This window comes from Taeniopygia guttata, chromosome 10, assembly GCF_048771995.1.
Source record: "Taeniopygia guttata chromosome 10, bTaeGut7.mat, whole genome shotgun sequence".
NCBI classification, from domain to species: domain Eukaryota; kingdom Metazoa; phylum Chordata; class Aves; order Passeriformes; family Estrildidae; genus Taeniopygia; species Taeniopygia guttata.
Genome location: NC_133035.1, coordinates 7,584,959 through 7,606,760, shown reverse-complemented (window position 1 = coordinate 7,606,760; position 21,802 = coordinate 7,584,959). Strand labels below are relative to the sequence as shown.

At 38.0% G+C, this 21,802-nt stretch overlaps 1 protein-coding gene across 6 annotated transcripts in view; it reads left to right on the top strand.

Annotated features, from left to right (window-relative positions):
• The first annotated feature begins 211 nt into the window (after nt 1-211).
• Nucleotides 212-21,802, top strand: part of TCF12 (transcription factor 12) — a 158,991-nt gene continuing 137,400 nt past the window's right edge. For all 6 annotated transcript variants that reach the window (XM_030281176.4, XM_030281177.4, XM_030281175.4 and 3 more), the window contains exons 1-3: nt 212-352; nt 1,356-1,456; nt 2,307-2,379. In XM_030281176.4, coding sequence (XP_030137036.3) covers nt 1,382-1,456; nt 2,307-2,379 — 148 coding nt within the window. In that variant the 5' untranslated portion in view covers nt 212-352; nt 1,356-1,381. The remainder of the gene's footprint in view (nt 353-1,355; nt 1,457-2,306; nt 2,380-21,802) is intronic.

Sequence of the window (21,802 nt, the reverse complement as noted above, 5' to 3'; positions counted from 1 at the left end):
CGTATTTCCCTGAGCGGCCCGAGGGGCCCCGCTTCTCCCCATCTGCTGGGGCGTCCGGGGGCGAGGGGGTGCCGGGGCGGCTCCCGGGGTGTCCGTGGATCCCCGCCCGCCCCGGTCGGGAGCGGCGCGGCGCGACAAGGGTTAAGGCGGCGGCGCTCGACGCGGAGGGATACGGAGCCGGAGCCGTGAACGTGGTGCTGAGGCTCTGTAAGCAAAAAAATGTCCGCCTGAGGGAACCCACAAGTTCCTTCCAGCGGGGGGGGAGCGCTCGGTTCGTCGCCTCCCACCCAGCCCGCGGCCCGCGCGCCGCCGCCGGCCCGGCCCTGGTCACCGGAGCGAACAGGGGCAGCGGGTGAGTGCGGGCGGCCGCGAGAAGTTGGGAGAGAGCGGCGGGGGGAGGGAAGCGGCGGCCGGGCGCTCGCAGGGGCAGAGGCGGCGGCGAGGGGCCGGGGCCGCGGGCGCGCGGGCGGGAGCGGGGCTGGCCGGGGCGGCGGCGGGGAGACCGCGGGGCAGGCGGAGGCTCCGCTGGGGAACCCGAGGGGCGGCAGCCGGGGCCGGCCGCGCGGGTGGCGGGGCGGGCGTGCGGGGTCTCCGGGCCGCGGACCGCGGGCAGGAGCGAGCCCCCGAGGGCGGCGCTCGGCGGCTGCCCGCGCTCATAAAGGACCGGGCGGCTCCGAAACTTGGCGGGGCGCGGGGCCGCGGCGGCTCCCCCGCGGCGCCCGCCGGCACAAGGGAAGGCGCGGGCCCCTCCCGTCCCCGCCGCCGCACGCGCATTCCAGGCCCCCCCCCCCGCTGGTGGCGCGCGCGCCCGGTCCCGCGTGTGCGCGTGCGGCGCGGGGGCGGCTCCCGGCCCGCCGCGGTCCCGAGCGCGGAGCGGCGGCCGCGGCCCCCGGTGGGTGGGTCGGGAGAGAGGGGGAGGGGGAGCCGGCACCGGCGGTGCGCGATAATGCCGGGGCAGAGATGGCTCTGCTGAGGCCCGTCCGGCCCCGCTCGTCAGCCCCATTGTTGCGGGGACAGTGAGTCACTTAATCTCTCGCTAATTCTCCGGACCTCGCCGGGCCGCGGCTGTTTATTTGGTTTCTCTTGCCTGGGGGGGACTTAATTCCTGCGGCGTGACCGTGCCTTGCTCGAGGCTGGGGGAGAAGTGGAGTGAGGCGAGGAGGGAGCCTGAGAAACTTGAAGAGAGTTGGTTAGTTCGAGGAAGGCGCTGCCGCCGATTCCCTCAGCGCGCCCGGCCGAGCGGGGCTCCCCCGGGAGTCTCCACCCCGCCCCAGCGGTGCAGGTACCGGAGGCCCCTCTTCGCCGGGGCCGGTTCGCGCCGTGAAGTGCTGCCTGTGCCTCTCCCTGTGCCCTAGAAAGGTGATCGGAGGAGCGGAGGAAGATGAATTCTCAGCAGCAGAGGATGGCCGCTATAGGAACTGACAAGGAATTGAGCGACTTGCTGGACTTCAGTGCGGTAGGATATTCTCTGAGGTCTTCTCACGACTGCTCCGTGGTCGTGCGACATGAGGAGCAGGGGCAGCAGCGTGCAGGGCTTGGCTGGGTCTGCCTCAGCCAAGTTGGAGACCTGAACTTTGATGTAATGTCTAGACTTCTAGATTTAATACTGTAATACCAGCTGGGTCAATTGGTTTAACTGGTTAAAATCAGGCTGACCCAGTGGTGGCATAATCTAATAATTAACATTGGTTAAGCTGGCGTGTGGCACTGGTACCTTGGCTTCTGAATGTGTTTTTGTTCTTTGATTTTTTTTTGTTTTGGTTTTTCTGTTTGTTTTTGTTTTTTTTTTTTTTCTTATTTTAACAAAAGAAAAATTACTTCCCACAAATAAAAGAAGTTATTAATTGATGGGTTTGGCTAAGAAAATTGTAGGTATTTTCTGTGTGTTGCTTTTAACGTACCAAAAAGGCTCTTGATTTATAAATACAATACAAAACTACTGGATCTTAAATGCTGTCTTTGTGCAGTGACTTTATACTTGCAGGTCAGTAAGAAATATATTTTGAGTAAAAAAATGTAAGTCATGTAACTACTTGAAATAGTTACAGTAGTAGTAGGTGTCTTTTTATTTTTAAGTTGTTTATGTTCATGTAGAAATGAGGCTTTGGTCTTATTAATAAATTTCAAGGAGTACTTCAGCTTATTGGTTTTGTGTGTCTAAACATGCATCTTGCATTCTGTTTGTTTTCAAGCAGAAATAGAAAAACTATTGTTTCCTATTAACCTTTTTTCTGTTTACATTAATAATTCAGCACAGACTTTCAAAGCCAACTAAAACATGTCTCTTCTTTTTTCTTGTTTTGCAGATGTTTTCCCCACCTGTAAATAGTGGAAAAACCAGACCAACTACACTAGGAAGCAGCCAGTTCAGTGGATCAGGTAGGATGCATCCGAGATACATAATGTTCATCTCACTGGGTCTTAATGTTTCAGTGTAGTCTCCATCTTCTTAGAGTATTTTAATCTTGTGCATATTCTCATAAGATATTCAGATCAGTTAGAGATGTGCTGTATTGATCTTTATAGTGTATTTTGCTAACTTTAACCATGGTTTTCCTCTCTGTCTTACAATATTAGCTACAGTACTGTTGAGTGTCACTAGCCATACTGACATGGAAGTTGTGTATTTGTTGTACTAAAAATGATTGACTGTGTTGTTTTTGTTTGAGAAAATCAAATCTAGCTAATCAATTAAAGAATTTCCTAGCCCCCCCTGTATGAAGGGAAAAAACTTCTGTAAAATGCCTAATAGTTAAATACTCCTGACTCAAGGACATGCTATTTTTAAATGCAGTATTTAAGCAAAATGTGAGTTTAATACAATTTTCTAGTACTGTGTAGCTCTCAAAGATTTGACAGCTAGAATTTTCTTGTGTTGAATCTTTATCCATGCATCTGGAAAGCAAGTAACTGTATATTTACATGTTGCATGTGTTTTGTGGCTTCAATGTGTTATCACATTATCACAAGGACCACCTAATACCTGTATCAGAGACCTTTGAGCTAAGACTGTATTAGGAAATAAGTGCAATTTTAAAACAGATGCTTTGTGTCATTCCCTAAAGGGAGTATTTATTAGTTATTACAAAAGAGAAACCAAAGTAAGTTTTTGATAAAACTTTTTATGTAGGTTCATCTTGTTTGAATACAGTGAAATGATATTTTTGATCTTATGGATACAACAAAGTGATGTTTGTGTTTTAGTTAATGAAAATAAATGTTTAGAATGCTAGTAGAAAAATGAAGTACTGGCTTGAAGTTTTGCAGTGACATCCCCTGTTAGCCTTTTAGGTTGTTAGGGCTGTTACTTCGAGAGTCCAAATGACACTGCATTTTAGTAACATTCGAGGCTTTTTGTTTTTAAAAGCATCTTAAGAGTTCTCCATGCAGTTATTTTTCAAACTTTCCAGAGACTCTCAAATTTAATGTAATGAAACTATGTAGCAAATATAATTGTTACATACTTGAAGAAGTTTGTTAGGTTTTCTCCTAAAATAAATTTACTGGCTTTCTCTTCCTCTTTGAAAGTACCAGGTTTAAGTTAATGGCAATAGTAAGACAGCAAATCTGTCTTACAATGTAGTTAATATTTAAATTTTTAAAAAATACAAATATCTAAGAGAGTTGTTTCTCTGAAGCTTGTTTTAAAAGACATTCAGGTACCTAAAACTTAATTGTGGGGAGCACAACCTGAGCATCTCATCCCACTTTGTCCTTTCTTTTCCTGAATGAGTAGAATGGTTTTCTATTAAATAATAAAGCTTTCATTTTTACTTTAGGTCTTAGAGCACTGCTAAGTAATGTGATATGTTCTATTTGTAGGTAATGCTTCTCTTTCTTCCCTTGGATGCTTTAGAAAAAGAGAGAATACCAGAATAGTTAGTTTCTTTAATAGAATAATAGTTTCTTTTAAGAGAAGCAGTGTGACTCCTTGAATTTCTTTACCAATATGGTGTATTCTCCTATAAATACCAATCCTCAGTACAACACTACAACTGTCAGACAAGCTACAACCTCAGCTGAGTTCCCCTTGGAATTATAGTAGTATATATTAATGGATTTTCATAAAAAATGTTTCTAGTTGTAGAAATTTACGGGTTATATACCCTGAATCTGGTAATGTTCTGATCTAAGCTTTCACCTAGGGTGATTACTCTGCAGGCTTGAGAGGTGACAAAATTCTTTATTAGTTGTGTTCTGAGACAGTGTTAAGTATTGTATAAAAACTATGTCAAGATCAGTGATGAAGTACAGGCATTTAATTTCTAAGTACTTTGATTTAATTGGTGGTCTTGCTATAATTTCAAATGTTTTGTAACTTCTAGGACAAAAAATACTTAAAAGCTTTTTTTTTTTTAACTGACCAGAGGTCACTTTTTAAAGAGAAAAATGAAAAGAGGAGGTATTTATTCCTTTGAGCTATCTAGGACTGAAAATCACACTGTGTGCAGATTCCTAAAAAGTGCTTCTTTTTTTCTTTGGGTGTTGCTGCCTCTTACAGAGTCTGTCAGTGTTTTTGATGGCAATTAGAGAAGTGAAGCTTGCTTTAATGTCTTTCCCATCAAGCTCAGTTTTATTTTTGTGATATTTTTACGAGCATACTGAAGGAAAGTGCTTTCTTTTTTTTTAGTTGGAGTAAGACTGTGTTCATTGTTTTTTATTTTAGAGCCCCCTCTTACTCATTTAAACTTAAAATAAACATCTGCAAACACCTCCCCCTCCAACCTGTCAGTGATTTGAGATTCAGCCTAATGGCCCCCATTAAGTAGGTGAAGATCAATTGTATATCTATCTGGCTCTTAAGAATGTATATTTGGGAAATGTGATTTAGAAGGAAGGAATGCTCATGATGCTTTTTCCTTACTCCCCACCGGTCCCTAGTTTAAAAGGACAAACTAGTTGCTGTTAAAGAATGGCTAAGTTTTGTTTGTTTTTCAGGTGTGGTTTTGTGAAGTGTTGGAAATACTGGGGTGTATATTATTAATCCTGATGTAACAAGCTTGGTTTGCTTTAATTCTGCAAGACTTCTGTGATTATATTTTAGGAATATATGTGTAGTTGGTTTACATTAATAAAACAGCTAATACAACTGTTCTATAATTTATAAGAAATTGCTGTCTTGGATTAACAGATGAACATTTTGTTTTGATTAAAAGATAGCTGGAGCAGGCTTGCTTTCTACAGGTCAATCAGTTATGAATGAAAGCTGCAGATAAAATAAGTGAAATAATCTGATATATTGTAGTATATTATGACAGTAAGTCATGTAAGCTGCTGATAAAGTCAAATTACTTGATCAGACTGCTGGTGAAAATAAACATATTGGAAAAGTAACCTGATAATGTAAGCCTGCGAGTTAAGCCACAAAATATTCCTTGTCATACTTGCTGTACTTAATTCTTGTTCGAAACAGAACTTGTCATTCTTTTCTCCTCCAAAACCAACTTTTGAAGATGAAGGCATTTCTGTCTTACAAACTCTAGCAGAAGGTGGCAAATGTCAGAGGTTTGTTTCATTAAGCTTTTTAATCTGGTGGGTCTTCTGTTACTACTGTGGCTAAAGGTAGTGTTTGTGATTTACAGTGACATTTTGCTTATTTTGCTGTTGTCTAAGCTACATGTATGCCAGTACAGACTTGGATGATGACTGATTTTGCCCAACACCCTTTATTTATTACAGTAATTCCACTAACAACCAGTCACAATATGCACCTGCACACCATAGGCTATGGTAGTGCAATTTTATGGTTTTTAGTAGATTTGATCTCAATCTCAGTTTTTCCTGTAACTAATTTTTTTTTTTAATCTCAGGTTTGGTATCCTAAAATAAATCCTTTTTTTTTTTTTTTTTTTTTTTTTTGTCTTTTGCAAAGAAGAATAACTCTGAGGCAGTGTTTTTCTGTGTCCTACAATTTTCAATTTAGTACGTTTTCAGTGTACTAATAGCATTATTTATTATTTTTACATGTGGCTGTGTACATCAGTGAGGTATCAGTCAAAGAGATGGAGTAAGATATTGTGGATGTATAGCAGAAAAGAGGGATAAGGGTTTAAAGTAAGAGGTACAGTTTAGGACCTAAGTTGTCAAAATACAATACCTCTCTTGCCTGTAAGAGTCTTTTGAATTTCATGAAAAATAAGTATGCACATTTGGATGTGAAGAGCTTTGGGCACAAATCTTGTGTGTATCCAGACATTCCTGACACATGCAAAAACTTCTGAATGTATCTGTTTAGATATCTGTTTGTATTGGTTTGGTCTCTTTTTTACAAATTCAAGAGACTGGCTGCCCTTTCCACTTGTCTCTACTAATGTACTGAGTTTGTAAGGGGTGCACTGGACTGGGATAGGCTGCTAATTAGTGACTTGATGCAAAGACCATTTAAGCTGATAGCCTGCCATTAACCTGAGTGTCCCTAAATTAGGGTCATGTGTCTTGAGAATGGACACAATGGCAATCCTTGAGCAGGTCTCTTAAGTTACCAAACAGTGTTTCCAAAATTACCAAATCCTGACTTTGTCAATCCTGTGAACTCTTATTTCCTTTTCAATTTTCCATCATCAGTTCCATATAAAAGAAACAAACAAAAAAAACCACCCAAATAAAAAAAAAAAAAAAAAAAAGAATTTGGGAGAGTTACCCGGATGAGCAATGGTTTTGTTCATTGATCTATGCAATTGCTGAAGAGAAAAGGCACTCTTATTGTGTCTTAAATGCTGGGAATCTGGAATGGCCTGTTAAACATTAGATCATGCAGCAGTGTAGCTTTTTTTTTTAATTTTAAAATTTTAATTAAAAGAAATCTCGTTTCATAAAGGTGAACCATCAGACTTGGTAACCTGATATTTAATCTTTGGTCTGAGGGGTGCTAAATTCCATCCTCTCCTGAAGTGCTTTAGGAGAGTTGAAGAAGCCTTGTGCTTGAAAGCAGAAGGGTGTCCTGGCTTCTTTACCTTCTATTTCTTTTGTAGGGGAGACCCGTGGATTACTCTTCAAATGGGCCAAATACAAGTGAGATCAGGATTTCAGTCTGGATCCCTCACATGTTGGATTTATAAACTCATGACTGCAGATTGCCTGTTGGCAGCCCCTGTCTCACTGCTTCTGTCTAGTTTCCTCCTTCCATTCCTTGCCTTTGGAAAGATAAATTACCAGGCATGCCATGAAAAGCCTTGAGAAGTATAATGTATATTCCTGTGTGATACTGCTTCCATACTCCTGTTTAAGCAGGAGAAGGGGAAAAATGTTGGATAAGTAGAGAGAGCTGACAACCCTGCTTTGAAGCAGTGTATTGCAAGGTGTTTGTGGTCATATGGATATTGAGGTTTTGGGGATTGGGGAAAAAGGGAGAGTTACTAAAACAGCTCAGTATTCTGAACCTAGCTTGGTGAGCAGAGAAATAGGTGTTAGTCCATTGTTCATTGCTGTTGATTTTGAAAGATGATAGTATGAAACCTTATGACACTTGGTCAGAAATTCTTTGCTGTTTTCCAAATAGAAGATGTGAGAATTTTTAGTAATGCTGTTTGTCTTCTGTTTAGAGATGTATTTGACACCATTAGTAAGAGAAACTGAGTTTTGCTGTGTTTGCATGTAGAAAGCATGCTTTCAAAAAGTTAATCTTGTATTTCCAGCAACTTTTTCCTTAGATGAGAGCAGCAGTGTGGTCACTGTGTTACAGGCACAGCTTGCAATCTCCAATCCCCATATAAATATTACTGGTTTGGAGTGCAAGGAAGATCTTTGCAATGTTATTTCTGGACAGCTTCAGAAGATATGGGATTGTAGTAGTGCCTTGTTCTTTCCTGATGTGGATCTAAGCATGGGATTACCACCATCAGCCTCCCTTCAGCCAGTAATTCTGTGCCCTGCCAAATTTTTCTGATCTACTGTAAGTGATGAGGAGTGTTCAGATGCTCTGGAGAGTGGTCTTAATGGCATGTGGAAGGAATACGATTTGAAATTTTGTATTTATCCAGACCACAGATTTAATAGAAATGGAAATGTGAGAACTAATGGTTTGAGGAAAGAGGGGGAAGAACAGTATCAATGGGATTCTTATGTATTTGTATGTCCTTTAATGTCAGCTGAGCTTGTAATCTCTCCCTGTAAAACTTTTGTGTCTGCAGCTTGTGCTAAGTTTTAGCATTTTTTTGGTTTTATTTGTTTATGTTCTCTTTTTGGTCTTTAGCAAAGGAATTTCATGTTAAAAGCTTATCGTTCATACATGCTTGCCAAAGTCCCCCTTCCTCTCACTTCTTTCCAGCTGTCACACAAAGAGGATTTAACCCCTTAGTTGTTCTGCTGTCAAGTTGCTGTGACAGCTGTTTGTCTCAGGTGATTCTACTTTATCCATAGCTGAGCCTGCAGATACCATTATCTGAGTTTCTGTTAATCTACCCTATTCTCTACTATTAACTTGGTAAACTATATTTTCCTGAAATTGCTAAAGGTATAGTGTAATTTTTTCAGGGCTGATGTATTTATGAAGAGAAGATTGTTTAAGGCAGTGATATAATACCTTACTACTTAGTGAGACTGTTTTTAAAATCAATGCTGCACATAAACTGAAATAGTTTGCTAGGCTTCTTGAACTGATCTCTCTTGACTATGGACATGCAGTTCTCTAGTGTGTTCTTGTAGTGTGTAAGGTTTCTATTTTCAGGGAAATAACATTAGCATTTTTAGAACTACATAAAATTTATTAAAGAACCTATGGAGCCAGATGTGATCTATGGGATATAATAAATAAGTCTTCTATCTTAAATTTACTTCAAATTAAATACTAATTTTCATACTTGAAAATTCAGTTTCAATAAATGACCCCATAAAATAAAGTATCTTCTCTGAAAACCTTTTTTTGCAGGCATTATCTGGTTCAATGTGTTAGCACTTCTTCAGAAAAATGTAGCAAAACTTGATTGGTTTTGTACATTCTTCTGTGAGGAAGTCACACAATTTTAAATAAAGAAATAAGCAACGGCAGTATTTTCTTTTGCATGTGAATTATTTGGAGATTGTTATTGAATATGCAAATTAGTTTTAAATAGTGTATTCATCTTCATCACTTTTGGTTATTAAATGTTATAGGAAAAGACGGGAAAAAATTATCATTCTAAGGATAGGAATTTTATTTTTAATATCTGAAGGCTTTTCCCCTCCCTCCCGCCCCCCCCTCCCCCCCCCACATTATATTGTAACGGCCACTCCTGAATTTTGTGGGTTTTGTTTGCTTTTTGCTTACCTTCAATTAATTTGAAAATTTGTCAGTCTCCAGTTCTATTGTATACCTCAACCTGATGATTTGGAGGTACTTTGGTACTTGATGGACTTTTTAAATACTACAATGCATTATTTACTAGTGGTTGTAGGGGCAAAGTTGTTTGTTTTTTATTTTTTTCTATTATGACTATAAGATGAGATAATGATAAATTTTTTTAATGTCTTGAATGAATGCCTTGTTTTTTCATCTGTAAAACAAAACTGTGTTTGTAAACACAACATTCAAAAACATAAAGGACGTACTTCTTTGGTGAAGATGTTAACTGAATACCAAGAATGATCAGAAAGAGTAGCTTTTGTTATATTCATAATATCTCACTGTTTTCAAAGGATAATCAGGCTAAAAAGTACCCACTCAATCTTCAGGACTTTGTTAGATTCTTGTATACTAGAGATGTGATTTCTTTTTTTTTTAAATAAAGGGCTGAAATTGGTTTAAAATACATAAACTTCATGTTCTTACCAGTGTAATGCAGAACAATCTTGCTTGACACGAGAATAATTGTTGCTGGTGTGTTAAAGTAGTATTTGGAATGGGGGAAATGAAAAAGACTTGACTGAAAGTGTTTACTTTGCAACTCTGACAAATGCTCTCCGTAGTAAAAACTTAGCATAAAACTAAGGAAAGTTTATCTTGGACAGACAAGTAGTACATTTTCATATTAGGGCTATGGAAGTGCATTTAAAAGATGGTCCAAAAGTGTACATTTTTGTTACAGTAGCAATTTATTTCTATGTGGGAAATAAGTTGTTTTTTTTTTACATAGTTGATAATTTTGCATTTATTTTTCTTCTGGAAGTAACTTTTGTTTATTACAGTGGATTTCTTGCTCCTGATCTTCTGCAGAGGTTGCCTATATTGGTTTTTTGTAAGCATGCGAGTTATTCGTTAAAACTACTCAGGTTTGCTTTGTTTTGGTAGCAGATTTTGTTGGGTTTCTTTTTGTGCCAGTTTCAGTTACAGAGCCAGTGGTGTCTCTGTGTCTTGATCAGGTGGTTAGTTGTGTGGACTTCTAGTAAGAAGGTGAACCACTTCTACTTTGCTTTTCAAGAACAAAACTGTAGGGCACATTTTGTGTTTAGCTTGTCTCTGGAAGAGATCTTTGCTGTTGCTGAAGCAGTGGTAACACACCAAAACTTATGTTAGGCTGGGCTGGAGTTATATGTTGATGTGTGCTCTGAGCCATATTTTGTGAAAATTACATTTTAGATGGTGTATTCATTTCCTCCTTTTGAATATAAACACAAGTATGCTGAGTTAATTGTTAGAGAAACATACCTAGTTAATCAAAATCTAAATTTGGCTGTTTCTAGTTGTGTACATTTTGCAGGTAAAATGCAAATGAATATTGGACCATAAATGTGCATGTTCTGTGTGTTAAATTAAATTGATTTTAAAATGCATTTTACCCTTAATTCAGTATAAACAAAAAATCCAGAAGTATTTTTAGACTTCTGTAGGAGAATGGAATTCACTGTGTATATTTTTATTTTTTGTTTACTTGAATGCAAGATACTATTGTCTTGGTTGTTATCCCAAGAGCGATTGTGGCTACCCTATGAACTGATTAAATCAGACAGCTTTGCTTGTAGGACAAACATTTTTCTTATTGTGTTTCCACCATTTCCAATGCGACACCTATCCTGTTCCAGTTCTTTATGCAGCAACTTCATGAGTCATAATCCTTGCAAAAGAACACAGCTTAAAATAATCACTGATTGTTTCTTTGCAATTCTATTCACTGCCCATTGCAAATAAGAGCGGAAACTACAATATCATTTAATCCTTCAGTGTTTGCTTTTGACGTGCAAAGTATTCTCTTGTAATAGAGAAGTAATCCATAAGGAGGGTAGCTGCTCTTTCATCTTCCTGAATGCTAAATGAAGCCAAGGCTTTTATGAAGAGATGGTGATTTAATGAAGATGACCGAGTTTTTGAGTAATGAAAAGGTTTTGTGTATTTCTAAAAATGTCTAGTGCTTACTACTGTAGAGCTCAAATGGCTGTATTTTGTAGTATGTCTTTGCAAAATTAGTGCTTGTGATGCTTAGGTGCAAAGGGATTGAATGGAATGGTAATGCAAAAATTTTTCCCTTAGCTGGGTTTTATAAAACAAAAGCACATTTCTGCCAATTCGTGTATAAATGCATGTCATGTCTGGCATGTGTTCTCTGCTCTGTGCAATACTTTTATTTTGGTAACCTTGAAAATATCTCTGATATCATATTCCCTTGCCAGAGGACAGTAATAGGCACACCAAAAAATGGAGCATAAAGTTTGTCAATACTACTTAATGACAGGAACATCTGAATTAGATACTTGTGAGTATTTGTAAGATGTTGAATTCAAAAGCCCTTCAATTAAAAAACTCTCCCCAAAAATACCCAAACAAAACAAAAACAACAGCGCAAAAAATACAAACAAAAAAAACCCAATACAAAAGCCTAAAAAACCTCCCAAAAATGCAAACCCCAATAAAACACCATATAAAGTGCCTATATTTTTTCCTCTTTCAGTTGTTAATTTTATTAGTTTATCTGCAATATCTCTTTAACAATCTGCAATATTACTACTTGCAAAGCAAGTCAGATAATGCCTGATAATTCAAAAGGAGGAAGTGAGCAGCTTTAAAGAATGCAAGACCGTATCTTCTCCAGCACATACATGCAACAGTCTTGCCAGGCCTTCAGGATGGAAGTGCTCTACAGTTCAGAAGGAATCTTAAAAGGGGCTAAACTATTTTAGGCATTGTCGGAAGCATAGAGAATGCAGCCATCTTGTAATCTTCATTGTGCATGGGAAAGATAGATCTGATCATCTGTGGTGAATGAACGTAGGTGAGCAACAACAGGCAGGGTTTTGTCTGTTTATGCAGACCAAATGTATGTAACTATTACCCTGGTTTTTGAAAATGAACGTAATAAAAATGCAGAAATGGATAAATAACTGAAATTTCCTTCTAGTGGTTTTTAATGGCTTGAATTACTGGCTGGTCCCTGTGTAGTAGTGTACAAATTCTTACAAGTGTAAGAGTGATGTATAAGGGATGCCTAAAACACAGCATGTTTGGTGATTAAATCTCAAGTTGTCAACAGTGTTTTTGTGAATACATTTCTGGGTTGAAGGTGAAGCATTGTAAGAGATTGCTTGGGTTTTTTTTTAGAGCGATGTAGTAAAACCCGAGTAGCCATGTATGTCCGTTATACTCATTAAAGTCACTTTATTTCAAGATACTTGTTGAGTACTGAGTAATAGTTACAATAATTTGCTTCTTTGCTATATACTACCCCTTTCCTTTTCCTTTGTCCTCATCCTGTTAGGGAAATTTGGCACCAGAAAAGGGATAAATGCCCGAATATAGGAGACAATGTGTAATGCAATTTGTGTTTTATGCTAATGATAATATACTTTTTGGCCTTTGAATAGTCTAAATTTGTTAAATAAGGTGAATAGTATTTATTTTCCCAGATGCACCAGTTTATAAGCGGGAACTTAAGTGAACTAGCATAAAACCCCCCTGCTTTGTACCTTGCATTCCTGCAAGTGCTAACTGGCATGTGTGTGACAGTGCCACTTGTGCTGCAGTGAGCACTCTGCCGGAGTTTGGCCATCTCTCATGAGTGTGTCACAGGTTGTCTCTGAATTGGATCCTGAGGAACATGCTGTTGCCATAGCAATGAAAGTCCTTCTGAAGGCAGGATTCCTGGCAAAGCTCTTGCATCTCCTGAAGTGCTTGGTGCATTGATCTGAAAGTATTGTCAGTATTAGCACATGGCTGGAGTAAAAAGAGCGGGAAGCAGAGATTTCCTTGAAATAAATTATTTGCTTCTTTGGTTGGTTGAACCCAATGTTCATAAAGCTACAGCTTTTTAAAATCTTACTCTGTGAACTTTTTGTGTACGTAGCATACTTAGCTTGAATGCACTTAGAGATTGAATGGTTCTAACAGCTAACTAGTGGTTATTGCCAAAGTGTCACTGAGTTTCCCACAGTAGTTGTCCCTCTTTGTACCTGGAAGAAATATTTTTTGAAGATTTCCTCCATAATTTTGGGTAGCGCAAAATTGGGTAGTTGGGAAAACGCACCGATTCATTCATCTTCCTTTTCTAATTAATGTTTTTGTTTTTTGTGAGTAAAATGGTTGTCTTACTACCATATTAATTATAAATGCGACACTAACGGGGGAAAATCACTTGCAGAGATGTAAAGTTCTGTATTTATTTGGAAAATATACCTTTCATAGGCTCCCTTTTCCAGCAAACTTGGCTATATCTTTGTATATAAATACTTCCTCCTCAGACTGTAGTTACCAAATGTTAATTGTTTCCAAGTTATGGAAAAGCTATGAATTTCTTGTGTCGCATCAGATAATATAGTTTTTGTGGGTTTTTTATATGTGAGGTTTTTCATCAAGATGAAATGTGAGACATCAGAGACAATTTTTAGAATTCAGACACTCCAGACAGCCATAATATCTATTTCTACATGTGCTGTCAGAATGTAGTTGATTAGTTTTTTGCTTATTTAAGAAGATAAAAAAGTTTTAAATATGAAGAATTGAAAAAACAAATGGATTTTTTGAAAGTTTGGAGACAATGTGGTTAACACTGTACAACATATTATTTTATGTTGACTGGGACTTCCATATGTAAGTATTTCGTTTTTACTGAAAGAGCCTCTAGATGAGATGAGTTCTGAAGTTACCCATTTAGCTTGCTCCATCCTTTACGTCTGTTTATGTAGTCTTTAGCTCTATCGCTTTTTCTGAAATAGATAAAAGTGAGAATTAAGCAAACACTTTGTTCTTCTTTTTTCTCCTTCCAAGTGAAATTAAGGAATAATGATATAATGAATACTTTATTTGAACTTGAAAAGAACTTTCTGCCTGCTGCAGCAGATGTATGCATGTGCTGTACTAGAGATCCTTAGCTTGGGTGTTGTTCAGTCCCTGCCTGGCCTTGCCCCTTGGTCAGAGCAGGAAAGCAGCACAGCTCCAGGTTGGCTTGGCCTTGGGCAGCGTTGCTGAGCTGCTGCTCTAATCAGTTCAGCCAGGACTTGTTACAGGTTCTGCATGTGTTTGCCTGACCTGCAGAGACTACTTGTGGTGAGTGGCCTTGGCATGGGGACCAGATGCTGCACCAAGGAGAGGTCAGCATTGATCACAAGGAGAGTACGAACCGAGGGAATCAGGCTCTGCAAGGTGTCTGCTTGTTGTTGTTTTCCCCTTTTAAGCAAATTTAATGCTGCCTCAGCAGACGTGTGTCCTAAAGCTCTGCAGCTATCCTTGGAAATGAACGGCATTAATGACCCAAGTATCCGCTGACTGTTGTGCCAGTTGGTCTCAAGTCACGTTTGGGAATAAAAGATCTTTCACAGCTCCAACAAATGTTCTATTTATGTGTCCTTTTAGCCTTTGAGTCAGTACTGATTGAGTAGGCGCTGTTTTTGGGATTGTGGCAGTAGGGTCACTAGCATACATTGAGATAAGCTCATTGTGTTCTGAATATATAAGTGTGTATAAATACTGGCCTGATTTGTCAGGCTTAACAAAGATAGCATTTTCAATGAGTTCAGTATGAGGAGTTAGGTATTTATCTTTTTAAATTCTAATTCTGAAATAGTTTTATACTTGTGTGACTAATCCTTAAATAAAAGGTACAGATCATTTAATTCATATAACAAGCTTCCATATTGAAATATTAACTGCATTTCAATATTCTGTGGCTTTATAATCTATGCTATTGTTTTTTCTGGTAAATTATAGGAACATGGGATACTGATTAATGAACAAAATACATAATTCTTGAAATTAGGTTTTTTTTGTCTAAATGATTCTTAATTCATATCTAAAAATTCACTAGGAATAGCAAAGTCCTAGGAAATATTATTAATCACTTTCTACTTAGTGCTGTTATTTTTGTAAAATTGTAAAATTTTATAAAAAGTTAAAGCAGGCTTTTTGTCACCATTAAAAGCTTTTGTCAAGATTGTATCATTGCATAGTGAAGCAAAGATATTCTTGAGTTTTAAAGGATGTAACAAAGAGGCAAAATTTCTGTTCCTGTTTTGCTACATCGTTGAGGAACTACCTTTTCCTTTTCTATTTTCTGATTTCCTCAGCTCTAAAATGAGAGTTAGTGTTTACACTGTAGAACAGACAAGAAGTGTTTTTGAACTCGTTCAAGTTAATGTAAATGGTGGTCTTGGAATGGGTTAATATCAATAACCTCATATGACCTAAGCAGAGTTAATTTAGCTTGCACTGTTTTCAGCATCAATATTCACTCCCTACTTTTGTATTTAGTTTGATGTCTCTGCTTGTTTAATTCAATCTTTTACTTATATTGATCAAGTTTTGGGGTTTTTCTTTTTCAATTCAGTTCTTGCTGTGTCTACTATACAGCTTCTTAAATGAAGACTGTTATTTAAAAATGTGGAAATGCAAATTTCAGTCTGGGACTCATATCAGCATTACAGAAACTGTTTCAGCACACCTTTTCAGATTACACATCCATCAAATTTCAGTAAATTTTATTTGAATCTTATCTAAATAAGAAAACACAGATAGATACTTCAAGGAAGAAAATTTCTGGTCTAAAAAGGTTTCCTTATACATAAACAGAAAACAACCTTGTCCATAGCTATCCTTTGTATTTAATGGATTAAATTCACTTTGACAGCTGGATATATGTACCAGTGTCTAGCCTATGGCCATGATCTAATAATCATGGATATGGTAACAAGTAGTCTAAAAAGATTCAGTAATCAAGTGGGTTTTTTGACAAAACCTACTCTGACTGAAACAAGAGATGAGGTTGTGTTAACAGTGGCTGCATTTGCTACTCCATCTGGCTTCTGAGTACTTAAAAATTATCCTTTGTGTTGTAGACAGAACCTATGCTCTAACAGCAATGGAAAACCTAATTGTGCTACAACAGAGTGTGTCTTAAAAGTTAGGAAACAAATTTGATTTAACCTAATGATCATGTAGTACTTAGTTTCAAAACAATAATTTCCAACTTCCCCTGAAGTGCTTTTTAACTTGTTTGCTTCTTCTCTCATAAAAATGGTTGGATATCATTAAATGGAGCCTTTTGTGAAATAGATTATTTTTATGTCATAATTCTGGTATGTGAGGGTAAGTTTAAGAAGTACTGATGAGTAAATACATGTCAAAGGGGAAGACTTCAAGCACTACAGATATTTTGAAAACAAATGCTTCACATATTAATGGTGTGCTTTGGTCTTAGTTCCATTTGATTGGTGAAACCTATTGTGTAAATAAATACTATTTAAGTGAAAAACAGTGTCTTGGCCCTCAAACAAGTCTTTGAAACTCAGAATTCAACTACCATGTTTTCTGAAATCAGTCTCTTGTGACTCTTGTTTTATATTTGGTTCTAGCTTTTGGGGGAAGAAAGCTGCTTTACATCCTGTAAACCTAATGAAAATCAACCAGGTTGGGATAAAAGCAAGGGATCCAAATATTGTAGCTTTGCATTCTCATGGGGCTGGGAATAGGCTTTTGAATTGTTTTTAGTCTGATTTTTCCTCTGAAACCTCATGCTGGATTAAATTGGAATGCAGACAGATTAAAAAAAAGAAAGATATTTTTTGTTTCCAGTCCTTTTGGAAATGATATTTGAAATATACAATATATAGGACTAATTGGTGTGCATCTGGAATGATACTATTGAGAATTATATTATTTCTTCATAGGAGGTTTGTTGAACTTATTCAAATAAAATTTAAGACTACAGGGAAGGGCTTAATTTCTCAGCAGCCTGATAATTTCTTTGGAAATACAGGCCACTATTATGACAAAATAGGAATTTGATATTTGTACCTCTTTTGTAAAGACTGTGCCTTTGTTGGTTTCCTTTATCCATTTTCTGTTTTCCTTTAAAAAAAGCAAAGCTTACAACCAACTTAATGTAAAGCATTGCTTACACCTGTGAAATTTTGTGTTGTGTTCTGTAGCAGCAGTAATAATGAACATGGTGCTCATAATGCCAGTAATGGAGGCTTGATCCCCATATGGACCATTTACTTTAGAATTGGGCTTGATGATCCTTTTGGGTCCCTTCCAACTCAGAAGATTCTGTGAAAAAGCACTAGAACTATCTGATGTACTTCTGTCAGCACTGGAATATCTGGGCATCTTTTTGAATGTTTTATTCTTGATACTTTTTTCTTTGGCCTTAAGGAGTTGATGTTCAGTTAGTACTTTCTTTGTTAGTTTTTCTGGATTTTAGATAATTTGCATTTCTCTCAGTTCGGTTAAAGATATAGCTTTTGATCAGTGAATGTTTCAGTGATATTAGGTGTGTTGTAAGTCAAGCACTTATATACCTGGTTTAGTTGGGAGAGTTAATTTGAGTCCTATATGGACTACAGAGGAAATATTGACACTGTAAAGTTTCTGCAAGACTAAGTATATTGTATCTCATATAATAAAGTTGTGTCATTACCTTCATTATGACAGTATTTTGCTATTGAAATGTAATTTGGATGCTGGCTTAATAGTCCTGTGCTATTGAAGTCGCTTGCTGGTAGTTTTTACTCTTCACTTTGTATATGAATTCACATAGTCTCAGCCATTTTGGGACTATGATTGTGAATTCTAGTTATCTCTGTGCTGTAACTTTCCCCTTTCAGGATTTCTGTAAAGGGTGTCAGTGAACAGAAGTTATTGGCATAATGGCTCCAATTGTGCAAATAAATCTTCTGTTGCTGTCCCACAGTGAACAAGCCTTTGCTTAAGTCGCCTGTCTGGTTTTCTTCCTGCCTGTGAGTGATAGGAGTCAAGCTGGCTGGGAGCCATTTGTGCATACAGCCAGCACTGCACATGTGGTGGGGTTTGGTTGTGGTTTATGTTGTGCAGTGAAATTCATTCTGTGCTTATTGCCAGCCTGTGCTGGAGAGCAGAAAGAAGCTGTTTGGATTTGTCTGTTTGGAGGCAAAGAGCTCAACTAGGATGCTAAGGTCTTCTGGGGTGTGCCAAGTAAGGTTCAGAAACTGTTATCTGCCTATCCATAACTCTGTTGTAACAGCTTGGGGCAATGCCAGCCATTTGGAAGTTGTCTCTGACCTTTTTGTGTTTGTTAAGTAGTTATTCACTCGTTTACAAGATTATTTGTAGGGAAGTAGAAGTCCAGAACAGGTGTGCTTTCATAGCCTATAAAATCTCTGTTGGTTTTTGGATGTGAATTTGGCCTGATACTGCAAGTGTGCTGCAGAGGAGAGAGCTGGCTCTGTGCTCAAAGTACACCCTTCTCAGAGTGCCTCTAACTTAGGACTTCAGGCTGGAGCTCTGTTTTAACATGTTCAAGTATTTCTGTTCTGGATATGACACATTTTGGCCTTTTTGTATTTGGCTTTTCTAATTTGACTTTCTCTTTAGGGATTTTGATGATTTGTCTTAGCACTTTCCTCTTGTTCTCCTTAGTATTAGAGTTAGAGAAAGTAGTCCTAAGAAGGGTTGTATGCTCATTTTTTTACAAATAAAATTTGACGTTGCATGTCCTTAAAAAATATTTCCTGTAACATATATCTGGAGCTGAGAATGGAAAACTTTTGAAGCAAATGTCATGGTAACACAGGGTGCACTGCAGTGAAGGAAGTGCCTTGGTAAGCGTAGATATTGAAGTAGGAGCTTGCTGAATGTGCCTACGTTTCTGTGAGCATCAATCCCCTTTCCTGCTGACAGTGGAGGTACTGACAGGTGGTCCGTTGCTTCATATTATTAAAAGCAACAGTAACAACCCCTCCTTTTTTCTTACACATCTTCTGATTCAGCTGGATATGTCTGGATGTCTGTTATTAATCCGTATTCTTTAGGAGGGGCAAACTGATTCAGAAGTTTGTCCTTTGGTTTTATATTGTGGCTTGTAACTAAGTTAGTTTTTAAGGAAAAAATCCTCTCTCAGAAAGGAGCTCTACTTAAAACTCTGCTTTTATTATGAGGATTATTAGAAATAGACATGTGGCTGTAAGCTTATATCTACTCAAAGGCTTGCATGTATTTTGATTCAAATTAAAATAATTTTTTTTAAAGAATTGAGTTTTCCTTGTAACAAACAGAAAAAAAATCTTTTAGGTGCTTCAGTTAACAGAAGGGATTTAAAAAAAATATTTTTAGTAAATGATGGCAAGAATGGGTGACTGGCTTGTGTAAGAGTATCCTTATTTTAGTTCTTCCTCCTCAGTACACTCTATGCATTGTGCATGCACAATGAGCTTCTGGTAACTCTTAGAAATAAAATGCAATTTATCTGTGTGTCTATGGTTTGACATGTCATTTACAGAAATAAAGACCTCGACTGGTACTGATTTTACTGAGGTTTTGATTGGACAGACAATGAGGTATGAAATAAAAGGATGTTTGTTGACTTCTATATTTTATACCTAAATATTTTTCCCCTGGTCCTGGGAATGGCTCATGATGACATGGTTTATTGAATGCTGAAGTACCATTGTACAATTATTTTAATGTAAATTTAGTTACTGAATCTAGTAAGGGTGAAAAGGTAAGTAGGATATTGGTAGAACATTATATATGCTGTTTATCATTGCTGTTGACAAATCTGTTTAGGGAAATTTCTGTCATTACTAGTCTAGGACTGTAGGATTATTTTCTGAAGGCGTACAGATGATATAGGAATAGCTGTGTCTGTGTGTAGTGGACATGGGATTAAGCATGCTCAAAACTGTAAAGGTGAGGAAACAAAACCAAGTTTGTCTGATGCTATTTGATTCACTGTAGTACTTATTTCTGTGTTCTGGTAGAGGGCAAATATGATTGGAGTGCAGGGGTGATGGGTTTTGATTTCTTGACTCTTTTTCCTTAATGAATTAATAGTTATAGTTCTTGATATTTATTTGGTCTAACAGCTTGCTTCCCACAGAAGATCATAATATCCCCTTTTCTCTGCATTTGAAAAAGTAACTGTTGTGTACTGAGTTAAATGTACATATATTTTTACTGATTTCTTTAAGGTTGTTGGAAAAGTGGTTTAAATTTTCCAACCATGTGCCATTACACTGTAAATATACTGTTATTTTGAGAAGTGAGATTTGCAGGGAGGAACAATATACTAGGTGAACTCAGTATTATCTGCCTTATAACTGCTACACGGATCATAGAAACTAGAACAATACTACCCTAAAACTAGCCACTGTAACATGGCTGCTTTATAATTGGTGTGAAGTTTTCAACCACATCAAAAATACACCATTCTGTTGGTGTTTCAGATACTAAGCTTTGTCACAATACCTTCTTTATGAGCTTAGGTTGGTCTTCCGGCTCGTATGTAGTCATCAGGCTTTACATTTCATTTATAGAAAATGCTTATGAGCACCTTTTACTGTTCTGTAATCTTATTAAGCCAAGTTGCTGATGTTTTGCATTAGGTTTGTGCTTTATATCCCTTCATGCTGAAGGATACAGTTGATCATAAATACAGCCTTGACTATTCCCTGTTTAGCAAAAAAAATAACTTTAGAATTATTATGAATGTATACTGGTATTACATTTGTCTGTATACTAAAAAAAGCTCTGCTTTGTTATTGCAGTTCTTTATCATTTGGCACTAAATTCTATTTACTTTTGAGTTGAATATTTTGGGGAATGTTTCATTTTCCTCTAAAAACGTTTTAAGTGTAATATCAATGTGTGTTGTTCAGAGGTGCAAACCAAGTAGTTGAATGACTTCCATTAGAATGCTTCTCACTTAAATCCGTGAGACTTTTCTGTAAATCCTTAACAGTTCTTGACATTGCTGCCTCAAGGTGCAGAGCCAGCATGTGCAGTCCCAAGGGAGCAGACCCAAGCACCAATCCCAGACTGCTTGCTCCAGGAGGCATTTTGCTCAAATCCTTAGGGGAATGTTGACCTTCTCTTTCTCAAAAAAGTGGCACCTGCTGGCTAAGCAGGACGGGCTTCGAGGGAATTTGGAAGAGGATGATTTGGTCTCGGTAGGCAGTGAAACAAAACACGGGTCAGGGCTAAAGAAGGCTTGAGGAATGGATGGATGGATAGAAAACAAAGAGAAATTGAGATTCTTGTGAGAGAAGCAATGTTTTGATCCATATCTAATGCTCTTTACTCGGGTCTTTGCACCCATAATATGGTTTTCCTTAGTGTTCACTGTTTCTTAGTTATTTGGATTGTGCTACAAAATGTGCAGAAGTAGTGCCTCAAATAGGTGGTCTTAATTAAAACAAGATAAATTAAAAAAAATTAAATCTAAATGTTTGCTTGGTTGTTTCAAAATAAATAATTAGGTTCTTATAGACCAGCCTAGTTCTGAGAGATCTCAGCAATCCTCCAGGTTCTTAAGTTTTCGTTTTGTAGAATGACAACAGACTGAGGACAAAGTCTGTTTTCTGTTTGTGAGGTCAGTACATAAAATGCTACTATACAGCTTTTAAATCTCATTTTGTAGTTTTATGGTCTGTGTATTTAATGAAAAGTAATATATTTGGTAGGGAGCAATGAGATTTCGTGCTGTTATTTCCA